A 22,056-nucleotide genomic window follows, 5' to 3' on the forward strand; every position below is an offset into this window, starting at 1 on the left:
TTAAGTGATCAAATATGCTAACAACTTTCATAAAGTTCTTAGAAAAATATGTTAAAAAACATAAATATAAAGAACCCATAAACAAAGTAAAAAAAACTCTTGACACAGCCAGCTAACCATTAGACAAAGGAACAATTGAACTGCAAAAGGCAGAGTGGAAACAGGCAAGAAGAAAGCTTTTTTAAAGTCCTGATTTATAATGATATTTTATCAGTGATTTCCACTTACAAAAAGATATGATGGGGTTTCTTTTGTGTGCTTTCAGTACTCTACCTGTCACATAGGTGTGCAAGCATGAGAATGCTCATGGAAAGCAAATTTAAGCTTGCCTTTCTAGATTGGTAATGACACATCAAACAAGTTTATAGATTATTAACACTAACACTCTCTTTTAACGTTTTGTCATCCAAATGTCATTATCTCAGGAATATGCCTACAGAGGAATCATTTGCTGTAACCAAGCCACAATTAACACAAATTTTCTCCTGATGTTTTTCAATTTCTCACCAAGAAGACTGACTACCTAACAAGGAATAAATTCAACAGCCATTCAGAAGGAGCACAGTTTTGCTTAGGAACTTGTAACAAATTCTTCAAAGCAGGGAGCATGGCCAAACACCTAAGCAAAGCCTTGAGAATAGTGTGAAAACAAACGCATTCTTATTGCCATGAACAGTAATGAAGAAAAATGTAGACAGAGCTGAAGAGCAACTGGTGGTGAAGGCAAATTTCTTATGAAGGTCTGAACTTCAGTCAAGGAATAATAGCCTACACAAGAGCTACACATTTGAGTCTTGTACACTTTCAAGTTCTAGAAAATAAAGGGAACACCAAGAGTCAGAGTCAGAGTCTGGACTTATTCATCTGTACCACCTGCACATCTGCCATAAAAATGAGAGGGCCAATTGTTCTAATGATGACAACACAGAAATCATTTCTCCTTTATTTCCCCTCTCCTTCCAGATCCACCCAGGAGCCATTTTCCCTTCTTAATCCTTCCTAGCAGCCTATTCAGCTTCAACAACTTTTTTTTTCACTTACTCTCTGGCAGCCCATGTCAATAGCTTCCTCTTCTGTAGGTGCTTCTGACAGGGGTTTCCTTTTACAGATGTAACCAATTTTCTTTTCACAAGAATGGTCTGCCCAAAATCCATCCTGAACGTAAGAACAGAACATCGTGGTCAAGTGGATTTATGATTCAAAGATGTGCTCTATGTTTAAGTGTCTAAGGATTTTTTATTATAACTATCTTCTAGTTTTTAAGGAATACCTACATATAACTTCAGTACAGAATTTCAGTCTGACTTCTCCTGCAGAGAGTGATTCACCATTGATGTACCTCTTTTTTGATTACTAACCCTGCTGCAAAGTGGACTCTTTGGGGTGACAGCAATACATCATCTTTACAAAGACAACCAGTTTGATAATCAAGCAGGAGGAAAGGGAATCATAGAATGGTTCAGGTTGGAAAAGACCATCAAGATTATTTTCTTCTGACCCCCCTGCCCAGGGCCCCATCCAACCAAGCCTTGAACACCTCCAAGGATGGGGCATCCACAACTTCTCTGGGCAGTCTGTTCTGGTGCCTCACCATCTATGTTATAAAGAATTTCCTAATAAATCTAATTTAAATCTGGTCTCTTAGTTTAAAATCATTATACTTTGTCCTGTCACTACAATGCCAAGATTCTGCAGCCTTGAACTGGTATTTTTGGTTGGTTCTTGGCTATAGTACCTAACCAGATATTAGATCCCATTTTTAAGTTTACTTCATCTTCTACCAACATCTCTTCATATACAAAATAAAATAAAATAAATCACATGCCACAGTACTTATCTGTAACTATGTATGCAACTATTTTTGCTGCCTCATAGTTTAACCATTTGCAGGTCTGGCACCCTGATGTTTAAGTATTCAGCTACCTTGCCATGCCTGACCTTATAACTCCATAATACAGACAAAGCATCTACTACATCCTCACCTAACGCTGCCATAAGGGCTGCCCAAGAAACATTTTAAAACACAAAAACCTTTTTGCCTTTAAGAATCTGCTTGTTCAGTGATTATGTGCTCCATGGCCTGGTTGCCATGGAAAAAATATGTATTTACACACCTCTCACCAGAACTTGACTACTCCTGCAATGGAGAAAAAACTTCAAAAAGATTACAGTCTCATCCATGCTTCTAATCACTGCAATTATTTCTTTTTTCCACTAAAATGCATGGCAAACCCTAACATTCCAGTTACATCTGACTGCATGTGAAGTTTCTATATCCTGCTGAATTCTTATATGCAGCAGAAAGGGGTAAGTATTATTTTTCCTCCTGATAAAATAGGTAAATCATCAAGGAGATGGTAAATCCTGTATTTTTAATTATCACAAGGAGGAAAAATATTATTCTGCAACATCACACAGTGACTGACTTTTATACTGGATGAACCATGGAGATGTGGCACTGAGGGACATGAGTTAGTGGGCATGGTGGGGATGGTCGGACTTGATGACATTAGAGGTCTTTTCCAACCTTACTGACCCTATGATTCAGATTACTATCTCAGTCCTGATAGTATACCTAAATTATGAATGATTGTTATAATCCAAAAGACTTTTGAAAAAAGCCCTACAATTGTAGGTATCAGTGACTAGGATCAGTAAGTAAAAGGCTTACACTAATGCCACTGCCAGACACTTTCCTCACAGCTTTTCATGTGCAGAGCAGACTTAAGCATAACATGTAACAGATCCAGACCCAAGTTTTATAACTTCATCTAGAATAAGGAAACAAAGGTTTTTTTCTCTTATTTCTCTCTATCATCAACAAAAATTGGTAGTACAATTTCTTAAGATAGCTGTATATCTCATAAAGATTCAAAGCAAAGAAAAAAAATTTAAACATATCCAAATCAAAATGTAGATTCCCAAAGAAAATATCTTAAATGTTCATGTGTTTTCCAGTGTAATTAAAAGTTTCTTCCAAAGTCCACATGCACATATGGAAAACTCTGGCCCTTGTGGGCCTTGAAGGAAAGCCACCACTTTATTGTCTTTCAAGGAAGCAGCAAAAAATAAAATAAATAAAATCAAATAAAGATAATTAAGTCAATAGTTAAACATGACTTTACCTTTCCTTTCATAACAACACAGTCCTCCTGCCTATTGTTTGCATGAGTGGGCTCTCCACGAAGCCACTTGGCGTAGGTTACAGGTGTCCCATCACTCCATTCAAAATACATCTGAACCTTGAGGTCATTCAATCCAATCCAAAGCTCATCATCTGGCTCTAAAACATGATTGATAACAGTCCTCATACATGATGTAAGTCAGATGATCTTACTCTCAGGAAGGCTAAAAGGCAGTCACAGGAAATTAAGGCTCCCTGTTTCATATAGTGGGCATAGCATTGCCCATACACCCAGTCCACTCTAAAAGCCACTCACTCTAGTGGCAGTAAAATAGCAGTGTTTAGCTTCATACAGAAACACAAACCTGTTCTCTTTATTGAACTACACTGTAGCATAGTTTGGTTTGTTCTCCCTTTCCAGCTTAAAACTCTTGCATAAAATAAGTAACATGACACAACTAACCACCTAAATAAAATCCTATCTCCCCTTTCATTCACCTCTAGTGCAGGAAAGAAGGAAGTGCAAGCTCTTCTAATGCTCAGACACTCAGAGTGTCTCAGAGCTGACAGTAAGCAAGCACAATTGCAAGTTGCCCCATCATCTGTTCCTATACTTTGTTTCATTTTACAGCAATATGAAATTTCTGTAGCTGTTTCACTTTTTGTCAGTCCACTGTGGACTAAATTTTCACTTGGAAGGAAAGTGCAGGATTAATCAAGCATCTTATTTCACAGCTGCTGTTTCTTAGAGGTTTACTCATCTGTGCTTAAAAGTGTCCACTCTACCATATTGCTACTATATCATTCACCATCCAGTTTTCTTCTGCAAAAATCTTCTGAATAAAATCCTATGGAAGATTAAAAATTGGGCATTGATAATGATTGAATTTAATCATCATCAACGGGCATTCCTTTGTAGTACTGGTTTTGTAACTTTGTTATAGTGCTGGTTTTGTAACTTTGTTAACTGCAATTGGCATTTATTAGGAGAGCCATAAAGCATATTTAATTCCATCATTAGTGGTGGCATGATAGAACAGTATTTTGAATTAACAGAACTCAGACATCTTTCATGCTTCCAGTTTGTTCTCACAGTTTTCCCTTCCTTGGTGATTTTCCTCTTAACATTTTCTACCCATACTGATCACAGTCGACTTGACAATGGAATTGCCCATGAAATTTAAGAATGGGATTTTGTGTCCACCCAAAAATATATCAGTTGTTCAAGAGTTCTTCAAATGGAAACTGGAACTGATTCTCTTCTGTTGCTTCCCTGTTAAAAGTCATCTCCCCTAAGGCAATCCTTTTTGATTAACACATTTCTGATTTTAATAGACACCTCAGCAACTTAAAACTCTCCTGTGACATTTGTGCCATCTGCTAGCTACAGAAAGATGGAGGCATCCCATTCTGACAAATCAGTCTCCTAGAAAAATCACCTTCCCAGCTTGCCACTTTAATCATCATCTCTATCCTTCCTTTTTCCCTCCATTTCCTTCCCCATTTTTATTATATCTGAATATAATCAGCCCTCATAGCTCATCTATACCATCCTTAACAACCCTCCCCTAATACTCAGACTCAGAGGACACCAGATTCCATTCTGCAACCAGCAGAACAGAAGCCTCCTCCACAGCAAGACATTCTAGTGTGGTGAGCTCATACCATGGTAATGCAGTAATACAATAAACAGCACACCATTACACAAAGATTATGTCTGAGTCATAAAATTAACTGTGCAAATTAGAAATGGACAAGAATTAGCAGAGCCCCTTCCTACATAACATTTTCTCCTGTCTGTAGAAGAAATGCTGGCATACAGTTTGGTGACCTCAAAAGCTGTGTGTCTAAATACCACGATCTTTTTCCTACAACTTCATAAATTAGCTATTTTCCACTCACTCAAGCGTGCATTGAGCCATTCTGCATTTCCATGTAAATATGCACAATACATTTCTCTTTCATTCTTCATGTTCTTCTCTAAATTTCTCCTCTGTGGATAACTGAAGTTTTGCTACTGCGACCATACTTATAGTACCCCTTATTGCCCAGTTTGATCACTAGACTGAATTGTCTGGTACAAAGATGGGGTCTTATTCTGTTTATACAGTACTTATTGCAGCAGAGTTCTGATTCAGGCAAGATTATCGAGGCACTGCAGTACATAGTGCTCTCATCACAGGGGTGAGCAGTGGCAATCTGATACTGAGACAAATGCCTTAAAGGCTTCCTCAGCAGTTTCAGCTTTTCTCCTCTAAAAAAAATTACTTTCTAAATAGTCTGTTGCAGTGTATGTGCCATCTGTGAGAAATCTGGCTTCCTTCAGAACTATATGCCTTTCAGAAATATTCACTTTTTAAAACACAGTGCAATGCAATCAGTCCAGAAAAGGCCTTTGGAAAAAAGTATTAACCTCTGAAATTACCTGCTTTCAAGATCTGGGGTGAAAATGCATCTAATTTCCTTCAAATTCTTTCAAATGTCCTAATGCCTCCATCAAGAGGTCTCACCTTTCTTAATCATCCCTTTTCAAAGAACTGAAGTTTGGCGTAGTTCACAAACAGCATATCACACTTACAGTCCCCTACTCTGTGCACTTCTCTGGCTCATGCTGCTTCACCTTGAGTGCTATGTGCGGTTTGGCATGCCAAAATATAAGAAGGTCATAAAACTATTAGAGACCACCCATAGGATTGGGAAGACAGGGGAGGGTCTATGAGGTTAAGGAGCAGCTGAGGTCCCTGGGTTTGCTCAGACCAGAGCAGAGGAGGTTCAGGGGAGGCCCCATGGCAGCTGCAGCTCCCCACAGGGGAGAAAAGGGGCAGCACTGAGCATTGCACTCTGGTAAAACTACAGAACTGTGTCATAGAGCTGCATCAGGGGATGGTCAGGATGGAAATGAGAAAAAGGTTTTCCAATCAATGGTGGTCAGGCACTGGAACAGGATCTAGAGTTTAAGAACAATTTGGACAACGCCCTCAGATATACGTATTAATTTTTAGGCATTTCTATGTGGAGTTGGACTTGATAACGCTTGTGGGTTCCTTCCAACCTGGGATATCCTACTATATGATGATTGTAAGAACAAAACACAAGTTGCAACGGAGTTGTACGGGATATAAAACTAAATTAGATCAGCCATTTTGAGATTGCAGTTTCTGCTGTTATACAGCAGCTCAAGACAGCTTGCTGCCATTTCAGTGAGAATAAGATACCTCATGGGGCACTAAAAGCACACAGAGGATTAGTTACTGCAATGAAGCAAACATAAGTGTGAACATGTCTTCACCCATCAAAGAGTAGTATCTGACACTAACTGTAAAATAAATTACATGTAAAGCATCAGCAGCTACAAAATAGCCTCAGCATCAGCATGGTTGCATCTCACATAAGGAGCATCTCACCTAAGGTCATTCTGGCCTTGCAAGAACTTGAGTATGTAAACACTGAATACACATACTGGGACAGACAGCTTCTTATTTCAGAAGAAGCCCAATTGACATGACTTGAAAAACATGAACAGGACAGTAAGAGAATCCATAAATTCCCCCAAATTTTCTGACCAAGAAATATTATTTCCCCTCAGCCATTTTACAGAGTGAAAGTAAAAATCCTTCCAGCTCCTCAAAATGTTACAAAATGGCCTTAACCTGTATAAGAGGTAAAAGTAGACCCTGAGAAAGGAGTTTTTGTTTGATGCAATTCACAACACTGACCACAGCTTTTTCATAACAGCATAGTCTGTGTAGTTTTAATTCTCTTATTTATTTTTTTTCCCAACTTTTGAAGTTTAAAATTTAAATCCTTCTGAATCATGTGATGAGGACACTGTTAAAAACAAACAAAAAACAACAGAAAAACAGACTTCTCCTTTTCTCTTAAACTTCTTATTTTCTTAGTATAAATGATGTATTATTGCAAATAATTAAATAAATACTCACTGTACCCAAGCTGAGAAATAACAAAGCTGTACTCTTCAACATTATGGATGCTAGCCAGATCACCATCCTCTTTTCTGCAAGATGTTAAGGCATCTCTCCATATTTTGGGGTCCCTGTGAATGATGTAACAGTGACCAGCATATGATATCCATTGGTCAGGACATCTAATAGGCACATCAGTCTCTGAAAAGAAGAATGAAGAACTTCAGAATTTAGATTTTAACTAGATTTTAAGCACTTTATGGACCAGCTGCATTTTCCAGATTAACAAAGGAAAATCAAGTGATTCTATGGGATCATGCAAGAACCCAAATGCCAATTCTACTTTGAGGAACACTTTTTAAAAGCACAATTGAGAATAGATAAAGATGTTGGAAAGACAAACTGATGGTAAGAGGAATTGTTCAGAGAAATGAAACAGAGATGACAAGTGCTGTTGTAGAGGTTAGTACCATATTTTAGGCAGCTACCTGATTCATACTGTGCCTGGAGTCAGCTCTGAGCATGTGTATTTTACAGTGCTTTGCTATAGCAAGCAGTCAGAGAGCAGCTCTGAAAAAAAATATCTAGACTTTTATGCATCCTTAACACACTGACTCAGTGCAGCCTTTTGAAAACAGTAAACAGAATAGAATAGACACTATCAGTTCAGGCATAGCTACAGAGACAATCAAACAGGTCTCTATTCCCCTGTGGCTTTGTAAGAATCACCCTTTCATACTGAAGGAGACTGTATGAACATGACTCTTAAGACTAAATCAGCTACTGCAGGCAGGGAGACTCTTTTGGCTGTAAATCCAGTAACACAAGGGAATTTGTTGCAGAAAAACTGGTGAAGTAGTTGACAGTCTAATTACTTTGGAGCAAATTTTATTGAATGACATAGCTGGGGATTTCTCAGTAGGACAAAGCCTCAAGTTGTTCATTTCCAGCTGTCAGCAAAAGTTAACTCTGTACTTCCCTCTTCCTCTACAGAAAAAAAACACGATACAAAGCCCCATGATCTACTTTTCATCTTAAAGAAAACAAGTACTAAACCCTGAGCTGCATCTGACTTAAACAAAATAAGCAGGACATATTAAAGCACGTAATATGTTACAATGGGAACCAAGTTAAAGTACAAAAAACAAATACCAAGCTGATGAATACTGGGGAATAGATCAACATACAAAAATGAAGCATAGACTTAAAAAGACCAAATAGTTCTGCAAACTGTAAGCTTGGCTTCCTGAAGTCTGAGGATCACCCAGTTAGTGACTTGGGTGTCTACGAAGGTAAAAGTACTAGCTGAATGATTCTTATGATGAGGGCATTAACATTTATCTCTCACACACTCATTCTTTGTGGTTGATTAGAGAGAACTTACACAGCAGTTAAATTAAGTGTATTTAATTCTCTAATCAGATACTGGGGTTTATGAAATATTTGGAAACTCTCTATGTTGTTGAATTGGGATGAAAACTATTTGGCAGTCACTTGCTAGAGGTAAACAGCCAGACAGCTCTTCCTTATATTTCCTGCATATTTTGCATGTGAAATAAATGGATTCTAATTTATACATTTTGCTGTGTTACAGATCAACTGCTTTGAAGCCTTGAACTCTAAACGACTTAAAGGTATATAATAATGTGGCCCCCTGCTGGAAAAAAGTAGAAAGAAAATAAAACAAGCAAAGAAAGTCCACACAGCTGTTGAATTCCTGAAAATCTTCAAATGCTACAAAAAGAAAGTACCTGTGAAGATTTTTCACTTCATTGTTATAGATATGTGATTACATACTGTTATGAAGTGTTCTCATCCACAGTCCTCACATGCTGCTCTTTTGAACTTAAACGTAGCTTCTGGGGTCAAAATGTTAAAGAATTGCCTCTGCATTTAGTAGTGGGTGCACAACTTAATTGCTTGCATGAATTTGTAATTAATTTATATTTTGACTCTGGAGTCCTGTGGAGGAAAACATTGTCTGCCATGAGTTTTCCTTCACATCATTAGAAATTGAGGGCACTTAACACCTTGCGTGACTGCATGTTTATTCCTTTTATGACTTCCTCCCTTAGGACATTTTGGAAAATATTTTATGATGTGAACCACTGCCAACCTCTGCTCAACCTGTCACCACATTTACTCAGCAATTTCTGTACAACTGAAACCTTTTGTCTCATTTCTCTTCTTCCTGCAAATGACAGATGCACTTGAATTTGGGAAGGGTGAGGCATGAAATCAAGACCCTAATATATAAGAAAGAAATAGCCATTAGCTCTGAATTAAGACTGAATCTAAAACTAAAAAATTGGCCACATTGAATCAGTGGTGCATTTACAAATATCAGTGTTTAAAAGACATGTTTATGAAACCGAAAAGATGAGTAACAGCCCACTCTACTTTAACCTAAATAAAGATTTTGGCTGTCAAAAGTATAGACATGCTAACAATTATTTGCATTTTAATTCAGAAATGTGTTCAAATATGCATTAGTGTCCTTCCCAAATCAAGCAATCAACTCATTTTCAAAACGGGAGTTTATATAATTAACATTGGTTTCAGTATTTGGTCAGTAATACATTGGCTCACTCATTTTTCTTAAAGAGAAACAAATTAGGCAGAAGACACTGTTTCAGGTTTTTTGATATCACTGAGCTGGCTGTATGTTGGCAACAGTAGAAACAGTATTTTAAAACATATATTTCAAATCACACTTTTGGGGTACTTCTCATTTGACATCTCATCTTCCAATAATGTATATTTAAAAATGGACTGGAAATATGGTAGGGGTTTGGATTTCTTCTTCTAAACCCTGTGCAAAGTAATGCCAGTGGATTTGGGAGATACCTGTATAACTTGTATAAAGAGGAATAAACTTGGAAATAAGGGATAACAGAAGGAAAGAGTGTTGAAACAAAGAAAGAAGTTACAGTGTAAATTATAGTACAAAGAGATATGATAAGGAAACAAGTCTAAATAAAGCTATGAAAACTTAACTCTGATTTGTCTTTCCTGTGCAACATAACCATGTGCCCAAATTATATTTCTTCTAAAATAGTGTTTGCACGTATTTAATCTAAAGAATTTTGTAATTAAACTAAATAGCTTAGGTATATAGAAAACATAGATTCATACATAATTACATAAATACATAGTTTTTAACAAATCTTTAAATCCTAGAATAATTTTTAAAAATTCATTAAATTTACTATTAATTTGTGCTGTTAAACTTAGTCCATTTCATAAGCAGCAAAAATGACAGCAAGAGAGATAGTTTAGTTTCAATGGGAACATGGGCTTTTAGATAATTACACTATTTTTTTAAGCATTAAATTATTTACCCTTTTATTCTATGTACAAAATGTGACGGTTTTGCTTGCTTCTGGAAAGAGAACTCACGAAGTAAGGAGACCAGAATAAAGAGGAAGTACACAACGTTCACTTTTACAAGGAAGCTTGGTCAAGTCACATTTTGCACAGACATTATCTTTTCTCAGTTTGACACCACTAGTAATTTGTTAGGGGATTATTACCAAGCCTACCTGCAGGGACAATGAAAGATGCTAATGTAGCATTTCCTCGTTTACAAATATAGCCGAGTTTCTGGTTGCATTCTCGATTCTCCCACTTGGCAACTTTGCCAGGATTTAATGCTGCACAGATTTTTCCAGGTTCTGGAGAAGGATGTCCTTTAATAAATAAGAAAATAAATAAATAAATGGATAATTTTATATATGTATTTTTTTTTAATGACAAACTACTCAACAATAGTAACTAGGAATAAATGCCTCATGGTTAAACTTCCAGTTGCCTTCAGATCTGAATTTGTTCTATGCTTTAATTATAAGACATTAATATACAGGCAGTTGTGATTCTCAACAGGCCTTTAAGCTGAATGGTGCAGTTCGTTCCTTTAGCAGATATTCTGCTCACAGCGACCACACATTGAGGTATTCATCCAGTTCACAATTGTTAACATTCTTTTCACAGGTTCAAAGCCTTGATGTGGGGTGTTACAGTGCAAATATTTCATTTTTTTTCCACTTCCTCAATTTTATAGTGCAATTTGTTACCTGTTCACTATGCTAGTCAAATTCTGCATTTAGTATAAATAGTAAACAATTATTTGGCTAATCTGAACTTGTTGATCTTGTTGCATTATTTAGAACTTATTGTTTAGAACTTGAGAGATGGAAAAATGTAAAGCTTCTCCAAATTCTTAAAAAAATTACTGGTAGAAAGGACAGTTAGGTCTTCAACACCCATGGAAATGGGGATGAGATAAAGATAAGCTGGCAAAAAGTGTAACTGTGAACTAGAAAGCACAAATATAACATTGGTTATATAGATGCCAGCAGAGTGAAAAACAAATAGAGCCCATTTTGGTTACTCCAAAACTCAGATAATTCTTTACAGGTTAAACGAGAGCTGCCTGCAGTTTTAGCAGTCACAAACAGCTTCCCTTGTGGCTTTGGCTCTAACTCAGCCAGGCTTTCTCCACCCTTCTCTACATGCAGCTCCTCACCTGCGCTTTTGGCAGACAGACCTGTAAACATCCTCTCAGGAACTTGTATGTCAGCCCATCTGTTTGCCTTTTGTGCTCTCTCCATTGGAGAGCTATTTAGACAGTGGTTCAATTCACTCTTCAAAGCTTGCAAAGAAGTTTTTTCCACCTAAAATTTGGTTTGGATCTTACCACCAAAATGGAGCAAATTAAATACATGTGACATGCCTGATGAAAATGAAGCGTATTCAAACTGTATAAATTCAGACATCCACTTAAGTCGGTCTCCAAAGACTTCCTGAATTAGTGCAAGGAAACAAGAGTCCTGAAGGAAACAAGTCACCTTAACACAGACACTGAATAAAAAACCAGAAAAGCACCTCTTCACTGCTGTCTACAGATGGCATAGGAGGCTATGTTTTGAACACTCGCAATGGAGTTCAGCACTGCAGCTTCAGGTGTGAAGCAGCTGGTTTTGCCTCAGAGCAGACTAGACTAATATATTCTGTTCTGTATGTATTATCACCAAGGTTGGTTCATCCAAAATGAAAATAATGATCCAATCATTAAGCAAATAACCAAAACAAAATGGAAAAGAAAAAAATTTAACCCCTTAGAAAAAATGAAATCTCACCTGGAACCCAATTTAAGTATCTAAATGGAGCGCCACCAACCCACTGCCATCCGCTGTCAAAATTCAGGCTGTTAAGGCCAAACCAGAGAGCAGAACTGAGCTTGCTAGTCAAACCTAGGTAACAAAGAAAGATACTGGTAATGCACAGCAAGAGCAAACATTCCCCTGAAGCTTGAAAGCTTAATTCCCTTTGGTTCTCCTTTTTCCCAATGCAAGAGTTAAAAATTTTAGCTTCAGGTGGCTAAGCTAAACTGCATTTATGGTTTCACATTGCTCACATTACTTCTACTTGCAGTGTTTTCACAATTTTAGAAGTTGGGAATTATGTTAGAACGAAGAAACAATAATATATATATGCTCTTATAAGCAGATTATCATAAATATGAATCAAATCAATTTTTTTTCTAGAATTACAAAGTATAAAACTGATTGCTGCACAGACAGTAAGTAAATAAATAAATAATCAGTTTTCTAAGATCCGATATGAATTCTTTCCTGTCATGTAAATATTTTCTTTTTCAATAAAATTAACAAATGTGAGCTTCAAATGTACTAAATATTTTAAACTAGTGTTGTAAGCTGTTTATATTTTATCATACCACATTTAAATAAGGCCATTCCAAAAGTCATCTTTTTAACAGCACATCTGGTTTGCTTTGAAACTCATCAGAATTCACTACTTTAGCCATAAGTCAGGAATCCAAAACATGTTCCAACTTACTGTTCTAGGTCTGAAAAGCACTTAGAATAATACCATGCCCATGCATGGTCCTGCTGAATTCTGTGTTATTTTTTATAGGAATTGTAACTCAATTGCTTCTCTCTGCTTTATATCTAAGAATTGCAAGCTTAGCTGGACGAGTGCTGATTGCTTTTGAATTGATGCATTTCTGCACAGCTTACAGGAAATCATTGCACAGCTTTCATTAAGCATTTCTGCCTTGACTGATGGCATCATGCCAGTGTTCAAATTTGCTTTATTTATTTAGTTGTCTTTGACACTATGGTTATGGGTAGCACTTAAAGCACAGCCAAGTTAAAGGCAGGGGTTGTTAAGTACTGAAAAGGATTGGAATGTTAATGACAGAGTCTGATTTGGCATAAACAGGTTAATGTATTCCAGTACTACTTCTTTACTAACAAGTTACAGTTTAAGAGAATCAAGGTCTGAGCATGACAGGAAAACCTAATTCTGCGAGAATAGCTGCAGAATGAAAGACTGACTTTGGAAACAATATACTATAGTTTGCAATTAAAACATGTCTACTAACAACTCGCTCCTAAATGTAAATGCTCTCTTGAGCATTAATTTGAAGATTAACTTTATCAGTAAAGAAGAGTTGTGTTTTGGGCAAATCCTTTAACTGGAAACAAAAGTTTTCACAGAACAGATTACATACAGCATTAACAGTAGGTTTATCAAATAATCAATCAGCCTCTGATTTTAGAAAGTACAAAAATTCAGCTTACAGCATAGAAGCTTATCAAAATGCTTTCTAATTTATCTAGTAGCTGTAATATTGGACTACCTCACGTGTGCACACAGGCTCAGAGTGAAAACAAGGCTGCCTCTGTAGAACGTGAATGTCTTCAAGCATGAATTCAATATTGAATTTTCACAGGAGGGAAGTTTGGAAATGAACTGGGGGACGGGAGAGTGGAGGAGGAAAGGAATCTGAATTCAAGCTATTTGTATTTAAGTTCTCTTGTTTATTAGTTCCTTTTTCTTTTCATAATTGAGCATATAAAGATGATAGAGCAGATAAAGCATAACGATGATACAGCAGTTTTAATGAAATTTGGCAAAAATGCTTAGAGTACACACAGCAAATACGGTGTAAAAAGAACGCGTTCTTGACATTTGCATCTTTTCTTTGAACACTAGTTTGAATTTATACACATTCCAAAATTCTTTCCTTACTGCTTAAATTAATCAATTGCTGCGTTTTTTATATCTCTGTAATTTTCCAGCAATATTAATTGATGATAATCATTATCTTTTCAAGTTTCCACCTGAATTATTCAAGATAACAATTTAAATCCACAATTAACAGAACTGAAGAAAATGTCAGATTTCAAGATAGAACACGCTATATAAGGGTCGCAGTTAAAACAAATCTCTTTCAAAAAAACCTGATAGATGATGTTACTCTACCTGCTAGGTATGTTTGTTCATGCAACTCTGTGACACTTAATAATTCAGCCTTCTGCTGTTGACAGCTTTTTCTTGCCTGATGCCACGTTAGCGCGGACTCAGAGTTTATCTGATATTGGACATTTGTTAGAGGATCGGTGTTCCACAACAAATCAATGCTATTAACTGCCAAGAGAAAAAGAAATGCTGACCACAAAAACTGAGACAGATACAAAATAGAATAAATCACTGAGCAAAAATACACAAAGCTACACACTGCAATAGAGAACAGGTACAAAAGGAGTTCTTTAATGTCTTAGTAAACCCAGGTCTAGGCCAAACCATGACAGCCATGTTGGACAACACGCATCACAAAACAGTATCACATTTTTCTCCAGTACAACAAAGCTGCTGTTTAAGATGAACAGCTACAGTTGTTCTAAAATAACTGATTTGTCACCATAGAGGAAACCACTAAGGTCTTACAAACTCACACTAGCTAAAGTCCAAAAATAAACCAGATGATTTTTCTGAGCTAAGAAATCCTCATTTATTTTACAGTTTTGGATACAACGTAAAGTGGCTTTAGAATGTCTTACTAAAATAATCAGACCCAAGCATTGGACTGAAAAATGGAAGCTATAGGGGGACCCCCAACAGTGAGCCAAATATCACTCCACAGAGAGAATAAAGTTGCAAGACAAAAGCGGAATAAAGAAGAGGTCGCTGTTTGTCTGCTGGCAATGGGAAAAATCCTGAAATTCCTGAAGCCTGTCTGTATCAGCTCCTTAAGTTGCAAGCTATGAAAAATCTGAGAGAAAGAGGTCTTTTCCTTTTCCCAATTCAAAGAACTCAGAAAATCTGTGCGTGTAAATAAGAGGAAAGCTGTACAATAAACAAAACTCAAGACAAAGGGTGGTACATATTAGATGTCAACAGGTCAGTAACCAGTTCCACTTTTTCCTGTATTAAATCTGATAGTTTATAGACTATATGAAGTGCCTCTTTTTGAGTTAGCCTTAGACAACAAAATAAATTCATAGTATACTCTAATATAGACCTTTCAATAAATATGGGAACTTTCATTCCATTATCATTATTCAGAAACCAACTTCCATCCACAGTATTTTATGAGTATCAGAAGCCAAAATTTCTTCACTACACTGTGTTCTACACAACCATGTGCACAAGCACATGTCTGGGATAAAAGAGAGACTGTAACTATTAAAATCTATAATTCAGTAAAGCAGATTGTCTGGCCTTAGAGAAAGGGTTTTACAGATATTGTGCAATCAGTAGAAAGGAAGAGAAGAACAAGCATTCATTTGACCTTCAGCCTTCCTCTCCCTGTCTCTAATTTGCAGTTGCATATGAGGCTGTTCTGCAGAACTTTGGCCTTTCATAAAAATAAAGTTCGTTTCTTCATCTTTGAATTTTTGATTTTTTTAATGTCTGAGTTCTAGGCAATTGAATACCTTAAGAGAGCAGGGCTTGGGAAAATCTAAATGGTACTGTTTAAAGCTTAGTATCCCCAGAGAAACCAGAATATGTTTATATGAAACTCTGAAGGTATGTTTTAGCATCTGAACTTAATTCATGTGGAACCACACCTGACCTGGAAAAAAATCAACTTTATCTCTACACAGAATAATTCAATGTGTATTTTTATATACACTGAAATTAGTGAGAATTATTTCTGCTAAGTCTTCTATCTTCCTTTTTCCTGGATGAATTTGTGAGATCCAAAATCAGGTTATGAGTTCCAGGTAAATCAGAAGAAACAAGACAAATGACTCTTTGTAACTTAGCTGACCAATTTACAAAGCATTCTGAACTAGACTTAAAACCACTACATCTCAAAAGACCAGCATGAGGAAAAAGTCTATCATAAAATAAAGTTGAATGGATGCACAAATGCAGATTTGGCCAATGATTAATATTCAAGGTTAAAGCTATTTAAATATTTTCTTATTCCCTGCACTCTTTATTTCCTTCCTCACCAGTTGCAAGTTTTATGCACTCCTTACAAGACTTTTGAATTTTTCAGAGATATTCTATCCCTTTCAGCTGTCAAGAAAGGGGCCTCAGTGGACTTTTGCCTACTGAATACAGCTGCATGTACATCTCATGACTTGTGTTCCCAATTATATTAAATTGTGCAGTCTTCCTCAAAACATGCTTTAATGCTGCAATGGAATATATAGCTCAAGAAGACATAGTGTACCCTGTAAAGAATCAGTATTTCCTAGAATATTAAAAATTGTCTGTCATAACAGCAATTCTCAATTTTTCCTGTAGAGATTTAAGTTTCATTGTCACCATATCAGCATCTTTTTTGAAGCCCCATCTAAAGGGCTCATACAATTTTGTTACCTCTACCAGTCAGATTTCCACATTTCTTTTGGCTAAAATTGCTTTTAATCTTAGCCCTCCTCATACTGGACAATACTAAGTTGGTTTTGTTTATAGTAGAAAAGTGATGGATTCAATCTTAATTTCAGTGTTTGTCTGAGCCCTAGAACAAAGAGTTGTAATAGCTGCACCACCTACTTTATATCAGCACCTCAAACCCCCCAGATTGTTCAAAAAAGCAAAATTGCTGACATCTTACTTAACATGAACTAGCAGTGTGCTCTTGCAGCTCGGAAAGCAAATGGTATCTTGGGCTCCATCAGAAGAGGGGTGGCCAGCCAGGACGGGGAGGTGGTTGTCCCTCTCTACTCTGTTCGTGAGGCCCCATCTGGAGTACTGTGTCCAAGTATGGGGCCCACAGTACAAGAAAGACAGAGAACTGTTGGAGAGGGCCCAGAGGAGGGCCATAAATGTGATCAGAGGACTGGAGCACCTCCCCTACAAGGATAAGCTAAGGGAGCTGTGCTTCTTCAGCCTGGAGAAAAGAAGGCTGCAAGGTGACCTAATTGTAGTCTTTCAGTACCTAAAGGGAGCCTATAAACAGGAGGAGAGTCAAGTCTTTGAAAGGGTAGATAACAGCAGAAAAAGGAGAAATGGTTTTAAGTTGAGGGAGGGAAGATTTATTTTGGAAGTCAGGGGGAAGTTCTTTACTATGAGAGTGGTGAGGTCCCAGCACAGGCTGCCCTCTGGGGTGGGTGCCCCGTCCCTGGAGGTGTTCAAGGCCAGGTTGGATGGGGCTCTGGGCAACCTAGTCTAGTATTAAATGGGTAAGTTGGTGGCCCTGCCTGTGGCACTGGGGTTGGAGATTCATGATCCTTGAGGTCCCTTCCAACTTGAGCCATTCTGTGATTCTGTGAAATAATCTTTAACATAAAAAACTTTGATGTTATATGTTTAAAAGGTGCTCTTGAAGTTTAGTAACTTATTCTGTAGTACAGCGCAATTCTTTATTGTAGGACTAAAACTTTCCTACTCCTGCCTGTCTCTTGTTAAAATGTATGACCTAAATGTGAATATTTTATAGCCAGTACTGAAGAATCAGGAAGGAAGCGTGCAGGCAATCAGCATAAAGCAGCTTTTTCCAAAAACAATCTGAATGGATTTCCTTGAATTATGTCAAAGAACTAAACAATTTTTTAATGACACCTCCTATTTGCTCTCCTCAAAGAATGCTAGACAGGTAACAAGCCTACGCTGGTCTTGCGTGTGTTGTATTTATGGAATTAATACTGCCAGTATGTTTTTAATTTATTGAAAATAATACTGGCAGAGGAAAAAACTTGCAATTTTTATTTCTCTGAAATAAAGAATGCAACATTCGTGGAAATCATACTTCAGACAATAAAACTTCATTGTCAGACCAGTTAAGATCAACGCACTCTGTTTTCTTCAGATCAAAGGAAAGAGGAAAGGCATATTTTTCTCTTTTGTTCTTAAATGAAGTCAGTTGGAGATTTACAACAAAACACAATAATAAAGAAGGGAAGGAAAAATACCACCTCTTCCATCATGACAGAAAAAGCAGCAGTTTGCACACAAACTGCTCAGTACATATTTTACAGAAGTCCAGAGAAAATTTATTCAAATTAAACATAATTCAAACATATATTCAAATTTACTTCAAGGAATATCAACATTGCTGCATAAAGTTCTGTATTACATAACCTATAGCTCAAACTCTTATTACAGTTGAACCAGGGAATTAATAATATAAACACTTCCCACTATTTTTAATTATTCTACTGCAGAACATTAAGCTATGTAGTACATATATTAAGGAAATACCACATAAGTTCTTTCATATTCAAATGCAATTCATTTCTGAAGTAGTCATAAGTTATGTTACATTCTAGTTCCCAATTTTGCAGCACAAACTCCTATGCGGACTATGGAGTATACTATTGTAACATCTTTACATCAAACTAACTTTCTATTCAAGTAAATGGTGCAATTACAGATTCCAGTGTACAGTCCACACTCTCTCACACCTGGATTTAGTCAGGTTTTTTTTTTATGCTGAGCCCTGTTTTCACATATGTAAATAGTTCCTGAAAGGATAGCTAGCTGCGTAGAGACAGAAAAATACAGTTTTGAATTCCATTTTGTAGAGCACATGGAAAGGGCAGCACTATTCCCCACGCAGCTGAATAAAAGAGCAAAGCAGAACCTGCAGTACACGAAACTTACTTTTCAGTGGGCAAAATCCATATCTCTTGTCAGCATCATAGTCTGCAGTGGTTCCACACCAAAACCAGCCATCTGCTCTGCCAGCATCTGTGCAGTCAGCGTACCACTTATTACCAAATTTAAAAGGGAATACACAAGGTGCTCCCTCAGCATTTCCTCTCACTGTGTAGGTATCTAAGGAAACACAATAGTTTAATAAATGTGTAAGTGGTAATTTGCATGGGATCTATATCACTCCAGATTTATGTTCGTATTAGAGCATGCAGTTTGCTAGCTTAGTATCCAATATGCATTATAAATGGAAAGTTGATAGTTTTTAATCTGTAGGTGTAAATTGCTACCCATTGCCACAACTAGTTCTATTTCCATCACTTGAAGGAGACCACTGGCCAGAAAAGGAGACTACTGACCAGAACTGACTGAGCCAAGACAAATGTATTCCCACACTAAATTTTACATACGTAACAATCAAAAGTATAAAGTTCATAAAATCAAGCAATTTGCTTTCTAGGCCCACACAATCATTGATTCCTCTGTTGATAACTCAGTTGCTGATCATTTTAGACATCATGTCACGTAGTTATAAACTGAAAGCTGCACCACAGAGTAACTTCTTTATACCCTAAATAAAGGCCCTTGATGCAGAGCCACAATGCTGTAATTATTCTTTGTATAAACCCTAGAAAATTGATACTTCCCTTTCTCTTCCAAAATGCCATCATAGATATATATGTGCGTGTATATATGAGCATTTCCAAATTTAGCTATTAAAAATATCCAATTTACTTGTCTAACACTTCAGCACCAGCTCTCAGAGGAATGTCAAACATCTAGAAATGAACCATCAACATACTGGAGCTGAAGATATCTTTACATAAAAAAAAAAAAAATCCTTACAGAAAAAAAAAATCATATTTTCTCCCCAGGGGTGAGGTCACAGAGTAGAGGTGAACACAATCAACAAAATAGGCATTCACTCTTTGTCTTTCAGTACACATCTAAAAAGTCAAAGATATTATTAACTGTTGCGTAATAGTTATATGCATGTTCTGAACAATCAAAGGCTTTTCTCTCCCCCCAGATGAACCACTGTCTTGCGTGGTTAATTATCTAATTATTAATTATCAGGCCTTTGACTAGAAAGCAAAAGGAACTCCACAGAAAACATAAAACACATTCAAGTACTATAGATTTTACCAAAGCCCACATTCACTGATTATCGAGAAGATTAAGGTAATTCTCTTCTATACTATAATTAGATACATATAGCAGCCAGTTCAAAATACAGAAATTAATTTATAGAACTTTACCTTCATAGCCTCGAGAACACAGATCGTCTGTAGTTCCGTAGACTTTCCACCTACTCCATAAACCAGATCCCTTGTAAAGCATGATATTCCTTTCCTGTTTGTTTCCATAGTTGAAAAATAAATCTTCCCCTTGAATTGCAAAGAGAGTCTCATTTCTGCATTCCCATCGCTGAAGTTCGCTAGCCTTGTCACAAGGATACAGAGTGATCGGAACCCAGTCTTTCTTCGAAGGCACTCCCAAGCACAATTTCAATGATATGCTCATAAGCTGGTGATCTGAGACCCACCTGAATTTTTGTGACTCATTTTCTTGAACACAAGGAGCAGTAGTCACTGAATTAGAACTCAGAGCCAATACACAACGCTTGTGATCTTCATTGTATATTAAAAAGGTGCTAGTATCTGTAAGACAAAAAGCAAAGGAATCACTTGGCTTGAAACAATCTTACCTACTATCGAAACAAAATACTAGACTAGGTTGAAATCTCGTTATCTGCTCAGCAATAGAGGACTAGTTCAGATTTCAGGACATCTAAACTATTTTGCACCAAAGAAAGAATCTATACTAAAATAGGAAGGCCATAGAGACACAGATCTAGTGCCTCATGGTGCTTTAAAGCATGGGTTAAACTGATGAAAAGAGGTCCATTCATTGTTCTGTTCCAAACAGTGTCCATGGGAGTCAGTGAAAGCAGGGAGCATGCACACCACGTGCTACAGAGCCTGAGGCTGAGCGCTCCAGTAGCTCTGCTTCCTTGATCCTGACTCCCATTGCGAAGACTACAGCGTAAGTTCCTCAGGCCCTGTTCCTCCATGATGGAGAGATCTGCTCTCATAAGTTCTGCTGAAATCCCTGAAGTTTTACTGAAGGGGAAAGATTCTTGTTTTTTTCTAATTTAACTTTATACACAAGCTACTTGCAAGGTTACAACAGCATCACCATTTTTCTCTCAGCTGCATTCACTGGTGATTTCCTTCTTTCTTATGTTTTTCCACTAGAAATGAAATACTGACACCAGTGGGATTTGCCATCAACAGGAATGTCTCTTAGTGACTATGAGACCATTCATAGCTCTCAAAGTTATTTCTCCTTCTTAGCGCAGCATTTTTCCTTTTTGTTTCAAAACTGCAATCACTAAAGAAGTTCCTATCATTTCTTATGTGACCTGGATCTACTGTATGGTAATCATTCATGAGCTGGTCTCGTCTAGAGATGGAGAATTTTTCCTTCTCCTTTGGTTCTCTTGAGATACATTTTAGGATGAGAAATTAATAGTTCTGTAATATTATATCTCACAATTTAACAGGTTGATCAAGGCCTTAAAACTGTATTTTAACTAATCTACAAGCAAGGGAAGAGAAATATTTATGTTACACTGGAATTAAAGCTAATTGAAGTATTATTTATTTTAGTGTTTTAGGTTACCAAAGTAAGCAAGTTATACAATGCAAAAATATGTAAGGGGGAAAAAGATTAACCACAAAATATTTTTCCTTTTCTGCTGATGTTCCAATGTGGAAATGATCATAAATTACTGCAGAAGAAGAAGCTGGGAACAAACAGCCTCTATCTCAGAGAAAGAGCTGACCTAAACTTATCTCATCCATGGGTCAGTTTCCTTCTCCTGTCCTCTGGCTTCCAGCTCACAGGGAAGCAGTATAAAACTGATGAGCACTGGAGACACAAATTGTTCCCTTTTGCCAATCAGTTTTACTCATAGACAATACAAGGAAATATATAATTGTTGCTGCTAGTGATAACTTTTTTAATTCTGCTTTTCTACCAGCATTTAGCACAACGATACATGCAGTGCTTGCAACTCTCCCT

At 36.9% G+C, this 22,056-nt stretch overlaps 1 protein-coding gene across 2 annotated transcripts in view; it reads right to left on the reverse strand.

Moving 5' to 3' along the window:
* Nucleotides 1-22,056, reverse strand: part of LOC107309030 (macrophage mannose receptor 1-like) — a 48,081-nt gene that overhangs the window by 22,857 nt on the left and 3,168 nt on the right. The window contains exons 2-9 of one of the 2 annotated variants that reach the window (XM_015853439.2): nt 20,229-20,630; nt 18,919-19,092; nt 14,341-14,505; nt 12,186-12,299; nt 10,590-10,736; nt 7,066-7,248; nt 3,126-3,283; nt 1,042-1,155 (exon numbers count right to left, since the gene is read on the reverse strand). In XM_015853439.2, the coding sequence (XP_015708925.1) occupies nt 1,042-1,155; nt 3,126-3,283; nt 7,066-7,248; nt 10,590-10,736; nt 12,186-12,299; nt 14,341-14,505; nt 18,919-19,092; nt 20,229-20,630 (1,457 nt within the window). The remainder of the gene's footprint in view (nt 1-1,041; nt 1,156-3,125; nt 3,284-7,065; nt 7,249-10,589; nt 10,737-12,185; nt 12,300-14,340; nt 14,506-18,918; nt 19,093-20,228; nt 20,631-22,056) is intronic. The other variant, XM_032443078.1, reaches the window with a different exon arrangement.

The sequence above is a fragment of the Coturnix japonica genome, chromosome 2 (assembly GCF_001577835.2).
Source record: "Coturnix japonica isolate 7356 chromosome 2, Coturnix japonica 2.1, whole genome shotgun sequence".
Lineage (NCBI taxonomy): Eukaryota > Metazoa > Chordata > Aves > Galliformes > Phasianidae > Coturnix > Coturnix japonica.